Source organism: Nerophis lumbriciformis, linkage group LG05 (assembly GCF_033978685.3).
Source record: "Nerophis lumbriciformis linkage group LG05, RoL_Nlum_v2.1, whole genome shotgun sequence".
Taxonomy (NCBI): domain Eukaryota; kingdom Metazoa; phylum Chordata; class Actinopteri; order Syngnathiformes; family Syngnathidae; genus Nerophis; species Nerophis lumbriciformis.
This window is the reverse complement of record NC_084552.2, coordinates 37,819,401-37,837,832: the sequence shown is the minus strand read 5'-3', so window position 1 is coordinate 37,837,832 and position 18,432 is coordinate 37,819,401. Positions and strand designations below refer to the sequence as shown.

General features: G+C 38.9%; 2 protein-coding genes across 5 annotated transcripts in view; both read right to left on the bottom strand.

The window, feature by feature from the left end:
* Positions 1–1,014, bottom strand: part of LOC133606448 (retinal guanylyl cyclase 2-like) — a 29,621-nt gene extending 28,607 nt beyond the window's left edge. For all 4 annotated transcript variants that reach the window (XR_009815257.2, XM_061960418.2, XM_061960420.2 and 1 more), the window contains exons 1-2: positions 954–1,014; positions 48–295 (exon numbers count right to left, since the gene is read on the bottom strand). Coding sequence is in view for 3 of the 4 variants with exons in the window: in XM_061960418.2 (XP_061816402.1) it covers positions 48–288 (241 nt within the window). In the remaining variant the exon portion in view is untranslated. The remainder of the gene's footprint in view (positions 1–47; positions 296–953) is intronic.
* Positions 1,015–6,916: 5,902 nt separating this feature from the next.
* On the bottom strand, positions 6,917–16,457 carry eif4e2rs1 (eukaryotic translation initiation factor 4E family member 2 related sequence 1). The gene is made up of 7 exons (XM_061960421.2): positions 16,291–16,457; positions 15,570–15,651; positions 15,364–15,498; positions 15,135–15,239; positions 14,918–15,070; positions 12,912–13,048; positions 6,917–8,011 (listed from the first exon to the last, which is right to left on the bottom strand). The coding sequence occupies exons 1-7, from the start codon at positions 16,305–16,307 to the stop codon at positions 7,972–7,974; spliced, it is 669 nt and encodes a 222-aa protein (XP_061816405.1). The 5' UTR covers positions 16,308–16,457; the 3' UTR covers positions 6,917–7,971.
* Between the last annotated feature and the right edge of the window lie 1,975 nt (positions 16,458–18,432).

The window sequence follows — 18,432 nt, the reverse complement described above, 5'->3', positions numbered from 1 at the left end:
TCCTCAGTTGGCAAACATTTGAAATACCGTTGATTGACACCCTTTACCTTTGGAAGTGGAACAGTCCTCATCCAGTAGTTTGACATCATACCAATAACCTCTGCTCAGACTGCTGTCACTCCGTAACCTTGTCAGTGCCAAGTTGGCTGCTGCACTTGGCATCGCCATGGAGAACATCGGATCACAGGACCAGGGACCAATCAGAGCCAACTTGAAGGTAGCAGTCCAAACCCCTGCAAAACTTAGCAGCCACAAACAGACCCCCAGAAACCACCTGGGCAGGATCATTGTCACTCTGTAAATCAAAACAGAAACAGTCCAAAAGATCAAATAAAACGTATAAGAGGGCTCTTTGTGTGTCTGTGTCATCCAGGTTTCAAGGTTATTTTTACTTGGCAGCTTTACAGGATTAAACACTTCGACTCAGCGTTCAGGCTGCCAGCACATGACCACAAGCACTAATGATTGTCCACTGGATCATGTTGTGCCTTCCAACATGAAAACATTGACTTTTCTGAAAAATACTGACAAAAAAATCTTCCTTCTACTCTACTTTTCTGGTTCTTGCACTGGACTTTCATGGAAGTAATAAAAGAAGGCAAAAGTGCCACAAACAATGAAGCCAAAACTTGATTAATGCGGCAAAGTTACTTCGTTAAGCTAGATGTAATAATATTCAATCAATCAGTCACATCAAGTAAATGCGCTTTTTTTGCTAGACTTGTAAGCAATTTAAGCAACTATGTCTGATTTACTTTTTAAACATGTATAATAAAAACTCAACTGTGAGAATAGTGAGGAGTCATAATTTCACTGATTAACAAAACACTTCAATACATTTTAACTTCCAATACTAATCGCTATCATAATTCTATCCTTACTGACTGTTTACAACATTTTATGCATTAACATTAAAGCTGTATATGCAAAAAAAAGACACAGTAAAAGCTTACCTTGGTCTTCGAGCTTCATTTGTTCAGAAAACCAACAAACTGACACTGCGTCAGGTGGAACGAGAGAAAGAGGCTTTGACTTTAATCCTGTTTGGTCAGTTGACATCTAATGAGAGGTTGATGGGTGGTAGGGGTCAGGGTGAGCTGGTAGCCCAGGCAGACATTAAAAATAACATTTGTTCAAAACGTCTACGTTTGCATGCATTGTGAATTAATCGCAAATATTAAGATGTCTCCATTTTGATTAATGAATTTGGATACGTTTAATGGGGTTTTTTGGTGATGATTACGTTACATTTGTTGTGTTATGTTTTCAGCACAAGGGTAGTTCATCAGTATAGTCTGGAGAAATTCACATACATTCCAGTTGAGCTTTGATCCACATCCTACTTCAGGGTTTCACTTTTAGAGCTGATCTAATAAAACAGATCTAGATTAGATCCACACTCCAAGATGGTCTGAAGCCAGGAATAGAGTGTGGATTATCCCAAGTAGACTAGGTCTTGAAGATACAAAGTTGCTCCCATTCTCTTGATGCTGAGTCAAAATGACAAGGAAAAATTAGACGATACATCAAAAGCAAAGGACCGGGAGGCCATACTTCTCCCTTCACTTTCAGTTCTTTTTTTGTATATTCTGGAGAACCAGCAGTGTCCTCTACAGTAGACATTTGATTGTAATATATTTATTTTGTCAGTTACAGAAGCACTTTGCGGTTTTTAAGGACCTTTTGCAAAAAGATAGTCAAAAATGATCATTATGGCAGCACTCTTGTGTTTTTAGGGAATCTGCTGCAAAAATGAGTTTCTCAGTTTTTTTCCTGTCCTGTGTAGCCACTTAGGAAAATCATGTAATTGATGTAGATGTCCAAGACTACTCAGGACCTTCGTATTGTGAGGCAGATGTTCTCCCCGTGACTGCGTGGGTTCCCTCCGGGTACTCCGGCTTCCTCCCACCTCCAAAGACATGCACCTGGGGATAAGTTGATTGGCAACACTAAATTGGCCCTAGTGTGTGGATGTGAGTGTGAATGTTGTCTGTCTATCTGTGTTGGCCCTGCGATGAGGTGGCGACTTGTCCAGGGTGTACACCGCCTTCCGCCCGATTGTAGCTGAGATAGGCTCCAGCGCCCCCCGCGACCCCAAAGGGAATAAGCGGTAGAAAATGGATGGATGGATGGATGTAGATGCCCATATCTGCTGTACAGAACTGCTTTACAAAAGAGAAGTGTGGAATACTTATCTCACAGTTTTTTTTAACTAAACTCACAGACCACTGGTTGAAGAGCCCAAATGATGACCAAATGATTATACAACCCCTGCCAAAAATAACAGATTCACCAGACTGGGAGGATGTTCATTCAGGTGTTTAACTTTGTAGAGAAAAAAACACAACAGACATGACACAAAATTATAGTTATTTCAAATGGCAACTTTCTGGCTTGAAGAAAATACGCTAAAAGACAACAACAGAAATCCATCCATGCATCCAGTTTCTACCGTTTGTCTCGTTCGGGGTCGCAGGGGTGCTGGAGCCTATCCCAGCTGCATTCGGGCGGAAGGCGTGGTACACCCTGGACAAGTCGCCACCTCATCACAGGGCCAACACAGATAGACAGACAACATTCACACTCACATTCATACACTATGGCCAATTTTGTGTTGCCAATCAACCTATCCCCAGGTGCAAATCCACTATTTATATTTTGTGACTTGAATATAAACTCAAATCTGATGACAAAATTATGGAAACATGAAAAACAAGCAAAAAAAAACACTACAACAGACTACTAGTACTTTGTTGCACCAACTGGCTTTTATAACAGCTTACAGTCCCTGAGGAATGGACTTATTAACGAGCAGAGGTGGGTAGTAACGCGCTACATTTACTCCGTTACATCTACTTGAGTAACTTTTGGGATAAATTGTACTTCTAAGAGTAGTTTCAATGCAACATACTTTTACTTTTACTTAAGTATATTTATAGAGAAGGAACGCTACTTTTACTCCGCTACTTTTATCTACATTCAGCTCGCTACTCGCTCCTAATTTTTATCGATCTGTTAATGCACGCTTTGTTTGTTTTGGTCTGTCAGACAGTAATGTTGTGTCGTTCGCGAACGATTCGTTCGAACGAACGAATCTTTTGAGTGAACGTACTGAACCGAATCACTTCATGAACTGATTCGTTCCTTTCTCAGTTCAGTTGAGCTCCGCCGCGACCATGCCGGTATGAGTGGAACTGGCGCATTCTGTGACGTCGGCGAACGACGCAGCCAGCTACTCATCATGGGGGCGGGGGGAGGGACTGAGCGAACGATTCGTTCACCGCGGATTAACCACATGAATCACTCAGTGAACGACAACGCTCTCGCTCTCTGCTCTGCTTGCCCCAATGCCGCGAGTGATTATCCTCCCGTCGCGGGGATATGTTTCATGCCATTGGCATCCATTCTCCATTCATTCTCCAAGCTAACGGCTAATGTTGACTCAAGCCACATGAAAACAAACACACACATTATCTCAACACATAAAGTTATGAGAGTAGAGGAGACAGAAAGAAAGTCAGTGCAGGACAAGGCTGAGCAGCAGTGACGCGAGGGGGAGGGGCGGGGGGCAAAGTGTAGGGCAGGCTGTTTGAGAAGATTTCAAATAAAAATAATAACTAATGTATGTACATATACATAGGCTATTATTTATCTTGATTTTTATATTATTTAAGCTATTTATTTTCTTTTTCTATTGCATATTTAAATTGATATTTCCATTTTTATATTTTTAAATGTAAGCTACAGAAATTTTAGTTTTAATTTTGGCTTTTCTGGCACTTGGTTTAATATTTGTTTAGTTTTATTTAAGGTAGCCTATTTATTTTCTTTTTGTTTGCACATTTAAGTTAATATTTTCTTTGTTATATTTTAAACGTAGGCTACAGAACATTTAGTTTTTATGTCCAGGGTGTACCCCGCCTTCCGCCCGATTGTAGCTGAGATAGGCTCCAGCGCCCCCCGCAACCCCAAAGGGAATAAGCGGTAGAAAATGGATGGAGGATGGATGTTGGCATTGCTGGCTCTTAATTTATTTGTTTTATTTTGAAGGTATTTATTTTCTTTTTGTTTGCATATTTACAGAACTGCTGCTGCAGAAGTGATTCGGTGATTCGCCGACCTGCGCACAGAACTGCTGCTGCAAAAGTGATTCGGTGATTCGCCGACCTGCGCACAGAACTGCTGCTGCAGAAGTGATTCGGTGATTCGGTGATTCGGTGATTCGCCGACCTGCGCACAGAACTGCTGCTGCAGAAGTGATTCGGTGATTCGCCGACCTGCGCACAGAACTGCTGCTGCAGAAGTGATTCGGTGATTCGGTGATTCGCCGACCTGCGCACAGAACTGCTGCTGCAGCAGTGATTCGGTGATTCGCCGACCTGCACACAGAACTGCTGCTGCAGAAGTGATTCATGTTCACGTACTGAACTGTGCTGACTGTGTCACTCACTGCCTGGTGTACTGCATGCACAGAGCTGTGTAGGGACTCGCGTTCACCCTATTTGCTGCTTCTCCCACGAATGTCTGCACTGTACTGTACTACGCACGCGCCCCCCCCCCCTCCTTTTTTTGGGGGGGTGGGGGGGGATTCGGTGAACGAATTTTTTGTAAGAATAAATTTAAGGAACTGATTCTAGTGATTCAGTACAGTCAAAAAGAACTGCCGATCCCATCACTAGCACTGTACTGTACTACACACATTTGAAAACGTGGACGTTATCATCACTATTGTCTGATTACAATCAACGCAAGTCATCAGAATCAGGTAATACACCAACTTATATTCTTGTCTTCATGAAAGAAAGGAATCTATATGTTAAACATGCATGTATATTCATTAAAACATCTTTAACATGTAAACAAAAACAGCAAAATAAATACATATAAATTATATACTGTATATATCAATGTATATGTATGTATATATATACATATATACATATATATATATATATATATATATATATATATATATATATATATATATATATATATATATATATATATATATATATATGTGTGTGTATGTTACTCATCAGTTACTCAGTACTTGAGTAGTTTTTTCACAAGGTACTTTTTACTTTTACTCAAGTAAATATTTGGGTGACTATTCCTTACTTTTACTTGAGTAATAAATCTCTAAAGTAACAGTACCGGTACTCTTACTTGAGTACAATTTCTGGCTACTCTACCCACCTCTGTTAACGAGTGACAAACAGTACTCTTTAATAAGTTTGTTCCAACTTTATCTGATTGCTGTTGTCAGATCAGCTATACAGGTTGGGATCTGGTCATGGACCATTTTCTTAAATTTTCAATTGGATTGAGATCCGGACTATTTGCAGGACATGACATTGACCTTATGCGTCTTTTCTTCAAGGAAAAAGTTCTTACAGTTTTTGCTCTATGGCAAGAGGCATTATCATCTTGAAAAAATTATGTCATCATCCCCCATCATCTTTTCGATTGATGGAATAAGAAAAATGTCCAAAAAGTCAATGTAAACATTTATTAAAAATGTTATGATAGCCATCTCCCCGGTGCCATTACCTGATATGCTGCCCCATATCATTAATTACTGAAAATGTGCATGTTTTCTTTAGGCAGTCATCTTCATAATATTTATTGGAACATCAACAAACAAAAATTCCAGCATCATCACCTTGTCGAGTGTAGATTTGCGGTTCATCACTGAATTACTTTAATCCAATCATATATAGTCCCCGATTGCTTTTTCTTAGCCCATTAGAACTTTTCTTACAGTTGGGTCACAGAACGTGAGTCCAGTTCAGCCCATTTGTTCTTCATTGGTTTAGCTGTGCATTTTCTTGCTTTTAGGACATATTGCTTTAAATGTTCTGTCTTGACACATTGATATTTTCCTTGGTCTACCAGTATGCTTATCTTTTACAACATTCCTATGTTGTTTGCACTTTGTCCAGATTTCAGACACAGCTGACTATGAACAATCAACATCTTATGCAACATTGCGTGATTTACCTTCTTAAAAAAGTTTGATTATCCTCTCCTTTGTCTCAATTGAAGTCTTTCGTGTTGGAGCCATAATTCATGTCAATCCACCTTGTGCAATAGCTCTCCAAGGTGTGAACTGTTTTTAAAACTGCAGATTTAAACTGACGCATGCATTATCTTTGGAAATGAACATTTACAGGGTGATTCCATAATTGCTTCCTCAAATTTGAGTGATTCCATATTTTTTTACACTGCTTGATCTAAGAATGAATCTGTTCCTACCAAAATGTATATTTGGATTTATTTTTTATTATTTTTGTGTTTTTTGCCATTTGAAGTGACTATAGTTGTGTGCCCTGTCTGTTGGCTGCTTTTTTTCTACAAAATTAAAGAACTGAATAAACCTACTCCAAGTCTGGTGATTTTATATTTTTTTGCCAGGGGTCGTATGCACAACTAAATATTTTGAAGAAATGACTACTGCCTGTATCTGCAGTAAACAAGCAACAGCAACACTTAGTTACAAAAATCATATTCTGAAAACAATTCTAACTGCCAAAAAGGAGAAGACTTAAAGGGGTGCCTTGAGGAACGCCTCAGAGGTTTGGACCCCAGTGTTGTTTTCTAGCTAGGTTAAAATACCAAGGTAAGGATTTGCCAATGTGTTTACACTGGCTTGCATTTCTCTTTACAACAGGAGCACCCAAGTGTTTTTGCATCAAAAATGGTTGTTTCCAAAGTTTTCATTTCCGGGCCGGATTTAGCCCCCGGGTCACCGGTTAAATCGACCTTCCGTATGTCCACCCTATTAACCACCAGACACGACAATAATAATGTGTCAAATTGGGAATAGTTAAGGATTATGAATATTTTTCTATTTAAAGTACGGTATTTCCCTAAGATGTGGCAATAGGATAATTTGACAGAAGACTCAGACCTCAGATTCTTTATGCATTATTTTTTTAAGTTAATTTCATGAAGCAGGCACTCGAGCCTATTCAAATTGCTAGACAGCAATGTGACATGTATGTATGATTGATAACAGATACCAGGAAACAGGTCTTTACATGAGAAGAGCAGGAGACGTGGGACATAAAGGGTCAGCAACCAGCTAAAAGTCATTGGCGAGACATTTCGCTAAAACAGGGGTCTGCAAACCGCAGCACTGAAGCCGCAGGTGGCTCTTCTGCCTCAATGTTGTGGTTCCCTCAGATTTTTTTAAAACACAGGAGTGAGAAAAGTTTGCATTTTTAAAAAGAGTCCTATAATTTCAATCAATCAAAGTTTACTTATATAATAACCCTTCCGATTGAGGCCGTGAATGTGCACGGGCTGAGTCCTCAGGCACAAGGAAGGCAAGTAAAAGAGCTTGCCAACAATGAATACTTGCCGAAAATGAAAATACAAAAACAACAAGAGTTGGACAGATTTCTTGTCCTGTAAAATAAAAAATTAAAACGATGAAAACTTTTTAAAATGTATAAGCTGTGTTACGTTTTGTGGCTCATTGCTATTTTTCATTCGTTGAAGAGGCGGCAAAATGTCTCTTTTGACAGTAAAGGTTGTAGACCCCTAGTCTCAAACAACCACATACAGGTTTCTCCAACACAGTCAGTCTTCCCCCAAATGAACCTCAATCACCCGTACCTTATAGTGGCGTAAGGAAAACTCCAACCATGAGGGACTCCAGGACAGAAAGTTTGGTTCCAGTTGGATCCTTCTCTGCTAACAAAGTGCCATTGTATGTTGCTCAAAGTAGTTTATAATGCTATGGAACATCACTTCCAGGTATCTGCCTCTTTTTGATCAGCATTAGGAAAATTAACAAAATCTGTTAAATGACGTCAACCGGGTTTAATTGGTCCATTGAACACACACACACACACACACACACACACACACACACACACTCGATCAGCAGCAACTCCAGAATCCAGAAAAAAATAACTAAACGGAGCAGTTTGATGGCATCCTGAATGAAGTCAGCTGACACAACCGTCAAAGGGAAATCTTTGTATTCCTGAAGCTGGAGTTGTCCCTAAAAACAGAACACACAATTAGTTACATTACAAGAGCAGCACAACGTGTATTCCAATGAACTAACACATTTGAAAAGTTGCACCTGTTTATGTCGACAACTTATATATGTAAATTAACTTATGAAGTTGTGGTCCACTGTATTCGGACTAGTTCAACCGCTTTTGCCGTTATAACACTGAAGGGCTCAAAGGGTTAATTTTTTATTAAAAAAGGGTCTGTTAATGTTCACATTTTATCGCAAAGCAGCAATTATTGTTCAGCGTGAAAATGTGCACAGTGACTTTCTGTACAGTGTAAAGCAAACTTCAAATGAAAGCACAGCAGTATTAACATGATTTCTACCACAGTAACAAACAAAATGTACATATATTTAGATTTTTTTCAGAATGTTAGCCACCGGAAGACAGATTTGCACATGTTAAAGGTTTATTTACATTGTTGATTTTTGCCAAGGCATAACATGAAATTGGGGCAACAGCTAAGATTAGAATTTAAAAATATCATATGGAGGTAGATATATATATATCGTTAGGATTTTTTCGCTAACGATACCAATATGGATATTGGTATTAATCTGTATTCTTATTAGTACTATATGTAATTGGTGTTAATAAAAATGTGAAAAAGAATTAATTTTTACGACCGTTTGTATTAGCCCAAGAGGTTTTACGCCGCCAACATAACGTAACATCTCACAGCAGGGAAGTCTTTTATCAACCTGCTTTTTATGTCTTAAACAAGTCAACTATGTGTGCAGTTCAAGGTGCAATGTAGTTATGTCATCATCTTCTAAATAGCATACAGATCCATCACTGTGTTTTATCATACAAACCCCGTTTCCATATGAGTTGGGAAATTGTATTACCGTAGATGTAAAAATAAACGGAATACAATGATTTGCAAATCATTTGCAACCCATATTCAATTAAATGCACTACAAAGACAAGATATTTGATGTTCAAACTGATAAACATTTTTTTTTTGCAAATAATCATTAACTTTAGAATTTGATGCCAGCAACACGTGACAAAGAAGTTGGGAAAGGTGGCAATAAATACTGATAAAGTTGAGGAATGCTCATCAAACACTTATTTGGAACATCCAACAGGTGAACAGGCAAATTGGGAACAGGTGGGTGCCATGATTGGGTATAAAAGCAGATTCCATGAAATGCTCAGTCATTCACAAACGAGGATGGGACGAGGGTCACCACTTTGTCAACAAAAGCCTGAGCAAATTGTTGAACAGTTTAAGAAAAACCTTTCTCAACCAGCTATTGCAAGGAATTTAGGGATTTCACCATCTACGGTCCGTAATATCATCAAAGGTTTCAGATAATCTGGAGAAATCACTGCACGTAAGCAGCTAAGCCCGTGACCTTCGATCCCTCAGGCTGTACTGCATCAACAAGCGACATCAGTGTGTAAAGGATATCACCACATGGGCTGAGGAACACTTCAGAAACCCACTGTCAGTAACTACAGTTGGTCGCTACATCTGTAAGTGCAAGTTAAAACTCTCCTATGCAAGGCGAAAACCGTTTATCAACAACACCCAGAAACGCCGTCGGCTTCGCTGGGCCTGAGCTCATCTAAGATGGACTGATACAAAGTGGAAAAGTGTTCTGTGGTCTGACGAGTCCACATTTCAAATTATTTTTGGAAACTGTGGAAGTCGTGTCCTCCGACCAAAGAGGAAAAGAACCATCCGGATTGTTATAGGCGCAAAGTTGAAAAGCCAGCATCTGTGATGTATGGGGGTGTATTAGTGCCCAAGACATGGGTAACTTACACATCTGTGAAGGCGCCATTAATGCTGAAAGGTACATACAGGTTTTGTAGCAACATATGTTGCCATCCAAGCAACGTTACCATGGACGCGCCCCTGCTTATTTCAGCAAGACAATGCCAAGCCACGTGTTACATCAACGTGGCTTCATAGTAAAAGAGTGCGGGTACTAGACTGGCCTGCCTGTAGTCCAGACCTGTCTCCCATTGAAAATGTGTGGCGCATTATGAAGCCTAAAATACCACAACGGAGACCCCCGGACTGTTGAACAACTTAAGCTGTACATCAAGAAAGAATGGGAAAGAATTCCACCTGAGAAGCTTAAAAAATGTGTGTCCTCTAGAGATGCGCGGATAGGCAATTTATTTCATCAGCAACCGCGTTAGAAAGTCGTCAACCATCCGCCATCCACCCGATGTAACGTTTGATCAGAACTCCACCCGCCCGCCATCCGCCCGTTGTTATATATCTAATATTAATTTAAAAAAAAAAAAAAGGGTGAAAACTACGCGAATTGCACCTTGTGCAGACAAGATTTTTCGATCGGACACGGAGGAATTAGCGATGTAAAAGACCACGTAGGGACAAAAAAACACAAGTCTAATGCCGTTGCTAGCGATACAAGTGGAAAACTTTCAACGTTTTTCGTCGCCCAAACAGATTCTTTGGATGTGATAAATGCCGAAGTTTTATTTACGGAGGCAATAATTGAGCATGGACTTCCAATCGCACTGGCTGATCACATGGGACAGTTAATGTAATGCAACCTTTAAAAATCATTACGCGGTGATCGCGATCCCAAAAATAAACTTTTCTTGCATGATAATGTCCAGAAAAATTTGCTTTATATTACTATAGAGTCCTTTTAACGAATGAGTTTGATGGTTTATCACAAACCTTAAATGAAATTCCATGGCCACCGTCCTGCTCTCTATATCAACCAGGGTGAGCCCCACCCCTTTCGTGAGCGCACTGCGAAAGCGGACGGTGGGCGCGGTAGTGACCCTGGACGTGCGTCGGGCCCTTCTCACGGATCGCCTCAGCTACGGCTCCCGGTGGGGCCCTCTCGGGGGAAGGGGCCTCGGTCCCGGACCCCGGCGAGGCGTCCCTTCTCCGCTCCGTAAAAGTGTCCATCTCTTTTCTTTTTTCTTCTTCTGTTGTGGCATATGCAGCAGGTGCCTGCTCGTTTTTCGTATGTGGGTAACAACATTTAACTATGTATATATATTTCCGAATTGGTTTAACTGCCACCCGCAAAAAAAATAAAAAAATAAAAAAAATATCTAATTAATCCGCCCGACCCGACCCGCAAGCGGATAAAATCTTATTGTTTTTAATTTCATCCGCCCGATCCGCGGATAATCCGCGGACTCCGCGGTTGTGTCCGCAAACCGCGCATCTCTAGTGTCCTCAGTTCCCAAACGTTTACTGAATGTTGTTAAAAGGAAAGGCCATGTAACACAGTGGTGAACATGCCCTTTCCCAACTACTTTGGCACGTGTTGCAGCCATGAAATTCTAAGTTAATTATCATTTGCAATAAATAAATAAAGTTTATGAGTTCGAACATCAAATATCTTGTCTTTGTAGTGCATTCAATTGAATATGGGTTGAAAAGGATTTGCAAATCATTGTATTCCGTTTATATTTATATCTAACACAATTCCCAACTCATATGGAAACGGGGTTTGTAATTACAATTAAACTCAACTGGAAATAATAATTATGTATATCTTTTACATGATATATCAAATATAATCAATTAACATGGGAGTTGGGTGCGCATTCTCTAACAGTAGGAATTGTTTTGTGTTAATGTTGCACACAGACTTATTTGAGTGATGGACCGCAGGCCATATTGAGTGTTGACAGCTACCGATGTCTGCGTTGTATGTACTATATAAATAAAAAGACTCTGAGCAAGTGTAATGCTCGATCGCTTAGAAATATAATAATCCAAATTTTCACTTTTTTGAGTGGATTAGTATTGGCCTGTGGATGACTGGATCACTGAAGCGCTTTCATATCAAACTTACACAAACTTTGAGGCACTTTTGAGGAGGAAATATTGTTGTTACAAAAGTTTTTGTGGTATTGGTCCTTATTTGTGTAGACTCCAAAATGTATTTTTCTTTTGCATAGCAGGGCAGCTGAAGTAAATGTGACAATGTGTCATAATTTCGATAAAACAGCTGAATTTTAAAAAAAACCACTGATAGCCTTATCATTTGTCCAGAATCTTAAAGGTCCTGCCAGACCGATCCCGTTAGAACCAATACCAAAAATACAGATATTCTGTATAGATCCCTATCAGGAGGACGGATTTTGGTTGAAAAGTCCTCTTTAACTCCCATTCTCTTTATGTCCCTGGCCAAATTCATTCATTAAATGTGAAAGCAATGGTCAGTTTTAGTTTCAGTTATGTCAACAACCAATCCGAGGGGCGTCAGCTTAAACGAGATCCGCTATACTTTGAGGGGCTTGAATTGAGTTTTTTCAAGGGCCGTATTTAATGCAACAGGCTGGTGTGCTGTTGAATCATTTTCAACTATTGTAATTATGGTGTACGGATATAATAATTTAGTTATCGTGAATTATGATGTGCATTTATTAGTAGCAGAGGAATGAGGAAGAAATTGCTATTTCATATGTGAATACTGCAAGATTTGGAAAAAGCTAGAAAATGTCAACATCACGTTAAACCGCTTGAAAAAAAACCACATTGGTTCTTTCTAATCTAGCTCTATTAAGAGGTAACATAACAGAAATGTAGAAATTGTAGTGAACTAACAGTAAAATATACAGATGTAACGATAAACGGTAATATTGATAATTGCAGTAAAACTCCTGACGGTTAGTATTACCGTTTCAAGTTCAAATAAAAACTAACATTGATAACTGCACTTTGATAAACTCACGGACTGACTGGCACCATTTTGCTAGCTTAAATGTCAACATGAAAACAAGAGACATGAATGTCTTTCCCCAATAACAAACTACACACCCCAATATAAACTTGTGTAAACACATTACTGTCTGACCAACTAAGCTATTTAATTGTGTATATCGAACCTACAAGCTGTGCCTGTAGGTTAACTGTGGCATTCATACCTGAGGCTGTCGTTGTGGGTCTTGTACTCCATAATTGTATTGGTAGGAAGGTTCAGGACTCGTCTTAAAGTATCTCGAATTCTGGACGTTGTCGTTTGATCGTTGGACGTCCGATTCCAGATGGAAAGAATGTCCTCCTGACACATAGAAACAAAGCTTGATGGAATGTTCTGCCAACAACAATTTAACCACTGAACAGATACTGATCAAATCAGGTGAAGTTTTAACAATTCGATGTGACCACTTTGTTTTTACCATTAAAAAAATAAATAAATAAAATAACAAATAAATTCAGTAAAAGTCAATCACTATGTGGGACTTTTACTGGAAGTGTGAATAGCACTAACAAGGAGTCACTGCGACAGTTATCAATATTATTAATTCATAGAAGTATCAGACATTTTATATTAACATGCAGTATTTATAACAATAGCTAAATGTTCTGTATTAATCTGTTGACAAAAACTAAGGTCACCTACACATTTCTGTTTAGTTTTTTTTACCTAAGATTAGGGTATATCTGCATTAAGAGTTCATGAAGACTAACGTGTTTATGATACAGTAAAACTAGTTCCTGTCCACATACGAGCAGTTGTCGACATAAACGAAAGCAAAAATAATACATTTACACTCTGACTTTGCCCATAAATGTAGAAGAATGGGCGGTAAAAATTAAGTATTTTTTAACCTATGGCAGTTTGTTGACATGGTTTTCCTAAATTTTTGCATACTAGATTTAGATTCTTCTGTTTTCATGAGATAGTCTTATCTAACAGAGCAGCCGATCATTTTGTCGTATGTCTTGACAACAATGACAATAAAGCTTTCGTACATGTGTAAATCTTCCTTCTGTTGGGTAAGAAGTTAAAAAAAAGGTGCATTTTGTTAGTTGCTGTGGTGACATCTAAGAGAGCTAAACCAACAGCTCCCAGCCTCACGCCTCGCAGCAATGCGGCGAGTGCGCTGGTATGGCCATGTCATCCGCCTGCCGGGGGAACACCCCACGCGCAAAATCCTGGACTTCAACCCGCAGCGAGCTGTCTGGAGACGCCCTAGAGGCGCCCCCAGGACTCGCTGGCTGGATGTATTAGCCCAGGACCTTAAGGCCTGCAATGTGACTATGGCACAAGCTCAACACCTTGCCCACAACAGACCGAGATGGAGAGACCTGGTTGCTATGGTCGGCTCTACGCGCCCTGAAGTGCAAGAGGACTAAGTAAGTAAGTAAGTGTGGTGACATCCCGATTAATACTACCATGCTTTCATGTTGAAGATTACTTTGCACTGAAAAGGAAGTCCCTGTGGGCACATTTTAATGCTTTATAACTAAACAGTAATTATGTTGCTGTTGTTTCTTGCTGGTTAGCGGTAATGATGAACTTGACAATACTACAACTAGGGATATATAATAATAAACAGTAATAATGATAATTGTGATAAAACTCCTGACCGTTAGTATTACCATCTTAAATTAAAAATGATCAATAAACCATGACTGAATACTGCACATTTGATAAACTCACGGACTGGTGCAAGGTTGCTAGTTTAAATGCTAACATTAAAACAAGAACCAGTAACGTCTTTCCCCATTAAAAAACGACATACCATAATCTAAACTTGTATAAACAAACTGTCTGAGCAACTAAGCTTCAATTTTGCACATTAGACCAACAAGCTGTGCTGTCTTAAAACAGAGTGATCGTTCCATACTCAGAGGATTATGACATAGAGGGGTTTTTATGGTGCGTTCTAGAAGCGCTGTATTTTATTTGTGGCGTACTTTAAAAATACATTTTATTTGTTCGGGCACTTTTAATTCAAATTAATCTTAAAGTGCTTCAGTACAAACCAATATTTAAACAATACAAGCTCAGTAAAACAGACTAATCACTAAGACTAAAATATGCAAAATAGTATAATAGTTGCAAAAATATACACAATCATTCATCTGCGAGTACCTAGACAATCACTATATAAATGTAGTGTTTCACAATAGTTAACCATACCTGGAAGCGTATTGACACGACGGCGCCACAAATTTCGTCCCCCACCATGAACTGCTCCCCCAACATGGCCAAAATGATGTTTTCCCAAAATCGGCTTGCTAACCCTTTGCGAAGTCGAATGATCCACTTTCCCCCGCTGCGGTTACAATCATCCTAAAGGACGACAATGTTGGGAATATAGTATATGTTTTGATAGACAACGTGCAACTGTCCTTACCTCCCACATGGGCTTGATTCCCTCCTTAAACAGGTGGAAGTCACTATGTCCACTCAGGTCTCCAGGACGGACCAGATGACTATAGAACGTCCAGAACTGTTCAACCTGAACCCACAAACAAGCCTTTTTCTCACACCTTTCAAACAGATTTCACTCACAACAAGTTCAAGTTGACAACAATGGAGACCCAGAGGTGCATATATTTGCATGCATGTGTGTATGTTTGTACCGATGCCACAGTGCCAATCTGTCGGATGTTTTGCTCGTAACTTTGTGAGCTTGCAGGACGACTCGGGGTTCTTCTGCTGTACCAGAATGTGTAATTGTACTGGAGAGGGTGTTCTCCTGCAGCCGGACTCACCGTCTGAACACAAGACGGATAAGCAACAGGTGGTAGACAAAACCGGAATGACATGTGCACAGTAGCAAAATCACCTTGCCACGATTATTGTTATTGGTCCTGTCGCTGTTGTCATGGTGACACTGCGTCTCTTCCAGTCCCACTTCTTCATTAGGCCTGTAATCAAAGTAGTGTCATTATTAATATGATATCCATAGTCACTTATCAATTAGAAGTAATCATGCCTAACACGGTAGTAATCTTCGGAAAGGAAATATTCATGCAATTATTCGCGTCATTCCCTTTCTTCACTAAAATGATTAAGTATCCAAGTCTAATAACTAAGGTCCCTTAAGTTATAATATATATATATCCCAAAGTACAATTGTGTAGAAAATTCCAGCAAGGACCACGTAGATTAAAATGTAAGTATGGGGCCACTTTTGTACAATTTGCGCATTTACGATGCTAAAAACCATTACCAGTCCCAGGGTCGCATTCAGGACATCCCTGATCCATCCATCTTTACTACCGCTTGTCCCCTTGTCTCAGATAGCCTGATGTAAATCCCAAATCAACACGCGCACAAATCAATGTAATTGCACATTTTTTATTTATTTGTTTACAAGATGAGTGTTAACAAATAATTCACTCCGTGCCTTTTAATTGTTGCTGTCGTCTCGTTCGGTGGTTTGCTGTGTTGACTACTCAACTTATTGTACCGTAACCTGTCCCATTTATCAGCATGCTAGCTTTTAGCCGCGACCGTTTAAGAAGCAATTCTTCGAATATTTCTGAGTTTTATTGCAATCTTACCACTCCAGTTGGTCCATTACTTCTCTGTAACACTCTCTGCTACTTAGTTGAGTTTTACAACTTTCTTCTATGTCTCTTTTAAAACATTAATTTCTATCGACCGTCACCCCACACACCCCAGAGTTCCTTTGCTTGACGGGTGAACACGCATGCGCAACAGCTCGACTGACAACGGCACCCTGTAAGCGACAAACGGTGTACTCTGGGGTTTTTTCTTCAATCTTTAATTCAAGACCAATATGACACAAAACACACGTTATAATTAAAGTGTGCCGTTTTCAAAATGGTGACAAAATTATTATAAAATAATAAACATATTTTAGTATTTAGATTATTCACCGTTTGTTTATCAATCACCATAACAAATAATCATTTACACATTTATTAGACCAGCTGTAGTTATTTTCCTGCAAATAAACCTGTCTTTGGGGATATTCTCTTCTCTTCAGCAATGCAATAGATACATATTGTTGACATCCTAATACAAAAATAATGCTAATTCAGAAATACTTTATTATCTATTAATCCCTGGAGGGAAATTAGATTGTGCTTCATACACCTCCACAGAACAGCTTTTGATACTTAACTGCATTATTTTATCTTTGTGAGTCTTTTTGTTACTTGAATATATCCCAGTATTTTTTCTGTTGTGTCTTTTGAACGCTATATAAGATATAACTATCGCTATAAAAGGTATTAATAATTTAAATTGGTTTTCTAAAACAGTAATGATAATACTGTAAAAAAAAATTATATTTTAGCAGTACAATACTTGAATATCATTTATTACAGAAACACAAATTACCATATTTATAGTTGATATTGGTATATACTGTATATGTATATACAATAATATATATATATATATATAAATATATATATATATATATATATATTCTGCCGCTTGTCCCTCTCGGGGTCGCGAGGTGCTGGAGCCTATCTCAGCTGCATTTGGGCGGAAGGCGGGGTTCACCCTGGACAAGTCGCCATCCCATCGCAGCATACATATATATATATATATATATATATATATATTTGTGTGCGCCCACCTTTTTTTTAACCCTTCACGAGGATGTGAAGGGTTATATAAACATCCCAACAGTCGTCATCCCAGTGAGAGCAGACATTGTACAGTAAGGGCCTGGTTTACTAAAGGTTTGTGGGTACTAAAACACACGTAAACTTGATCGCACATGCAGGAGCTGATCTACTAAACATGTGCAAAGTGGATTGTGTCTCTGTTGTTATATAATATGCAGAATTTATGCTGATCATCAAAACTCCCAAAAGAATAGGAGGAGAAGATGCAAACATATTATCAATTTTCCAACACGCATCACCGTTTTGCGAGCACTATTAGTTTTATTTAGCACGTCTGAAAAGTAAGTGCAATATGACACACACTCGGTTTTCACGCTGCAAAGACAGAGAATGACAGAGAAATTTTGCGTCATATGTGTATGTTTCAACATATTTGCATGGTCTCTCAGAAATAAAAATATATTGTTATTTCTATTGGTATTTGTATTGTTCCATTTGTAGTGAAACAATGCTCATTGTCATTACTGTGTTATTATTATCTACTTGACTAACTTGTTTTTCTTTATAATTATTTTATAATATCTTTGCTAATGTAGTTCGGTTGTTGTTTTGTTTTTTGTTGTTGTTGTCTTTCTCTGTCTTGTCCACCTCTGTCTTCTTTTTTCTTATTCTTTCTATCCCCTTCTGCTCCGGTCCATCTGCGCCAAGCACTTAATATAGCCAGACATTTAATAAAGTCAAATACAAATAAGGCAACAAGAAATACATGCCACACTTCTCTTTTGTAAAGTAAATCTGTACAGCAGATATGGGCATATATATGAACAATATGATTTGCCTAAGTGGCTGGACAGGACATATTAAGCAACAGCCTTTTATAATTTTATAGCTGCATGCTGGGTGACTTAAGGGGCTGATTAGAACAAATTCAATTGATGCGTTTTGGTGTCTGTTGACGTTTCTTTTAATGCCGTTATTTATTTCAATTTTAATATGTATTATTAATATATCTCCTATACGAAAAAAGCTTCTTGAAGTTAGCATTTTTTGCATCTTGAGCACATTAAGTGCAGCCTCTCTCCCATGAGCGCACCTTCAGCG

What these genes read in the sequence shown, in the direction of transcription:
- eif4e2rs1 (XM_061960421.2), bottom strand. An exon ending in TCGTGTCAATACGCTTCCAG is followed by an intron (nt 13,049 to 14,917) that starts GTATGGTTAACT and finishes TCTATGTGTCAG; the next exon opens with GAGGACATTCTTTCCATCTG. An exon ending in ACCCACAACGACAGCCTCAG is followed by an intron (nt 8,012 to 12,911) that starts GTATGAATGCCA and finishes TTCTGTTTTTAG; the next exon opens with GGACAACTCCAGCTTCAGGA.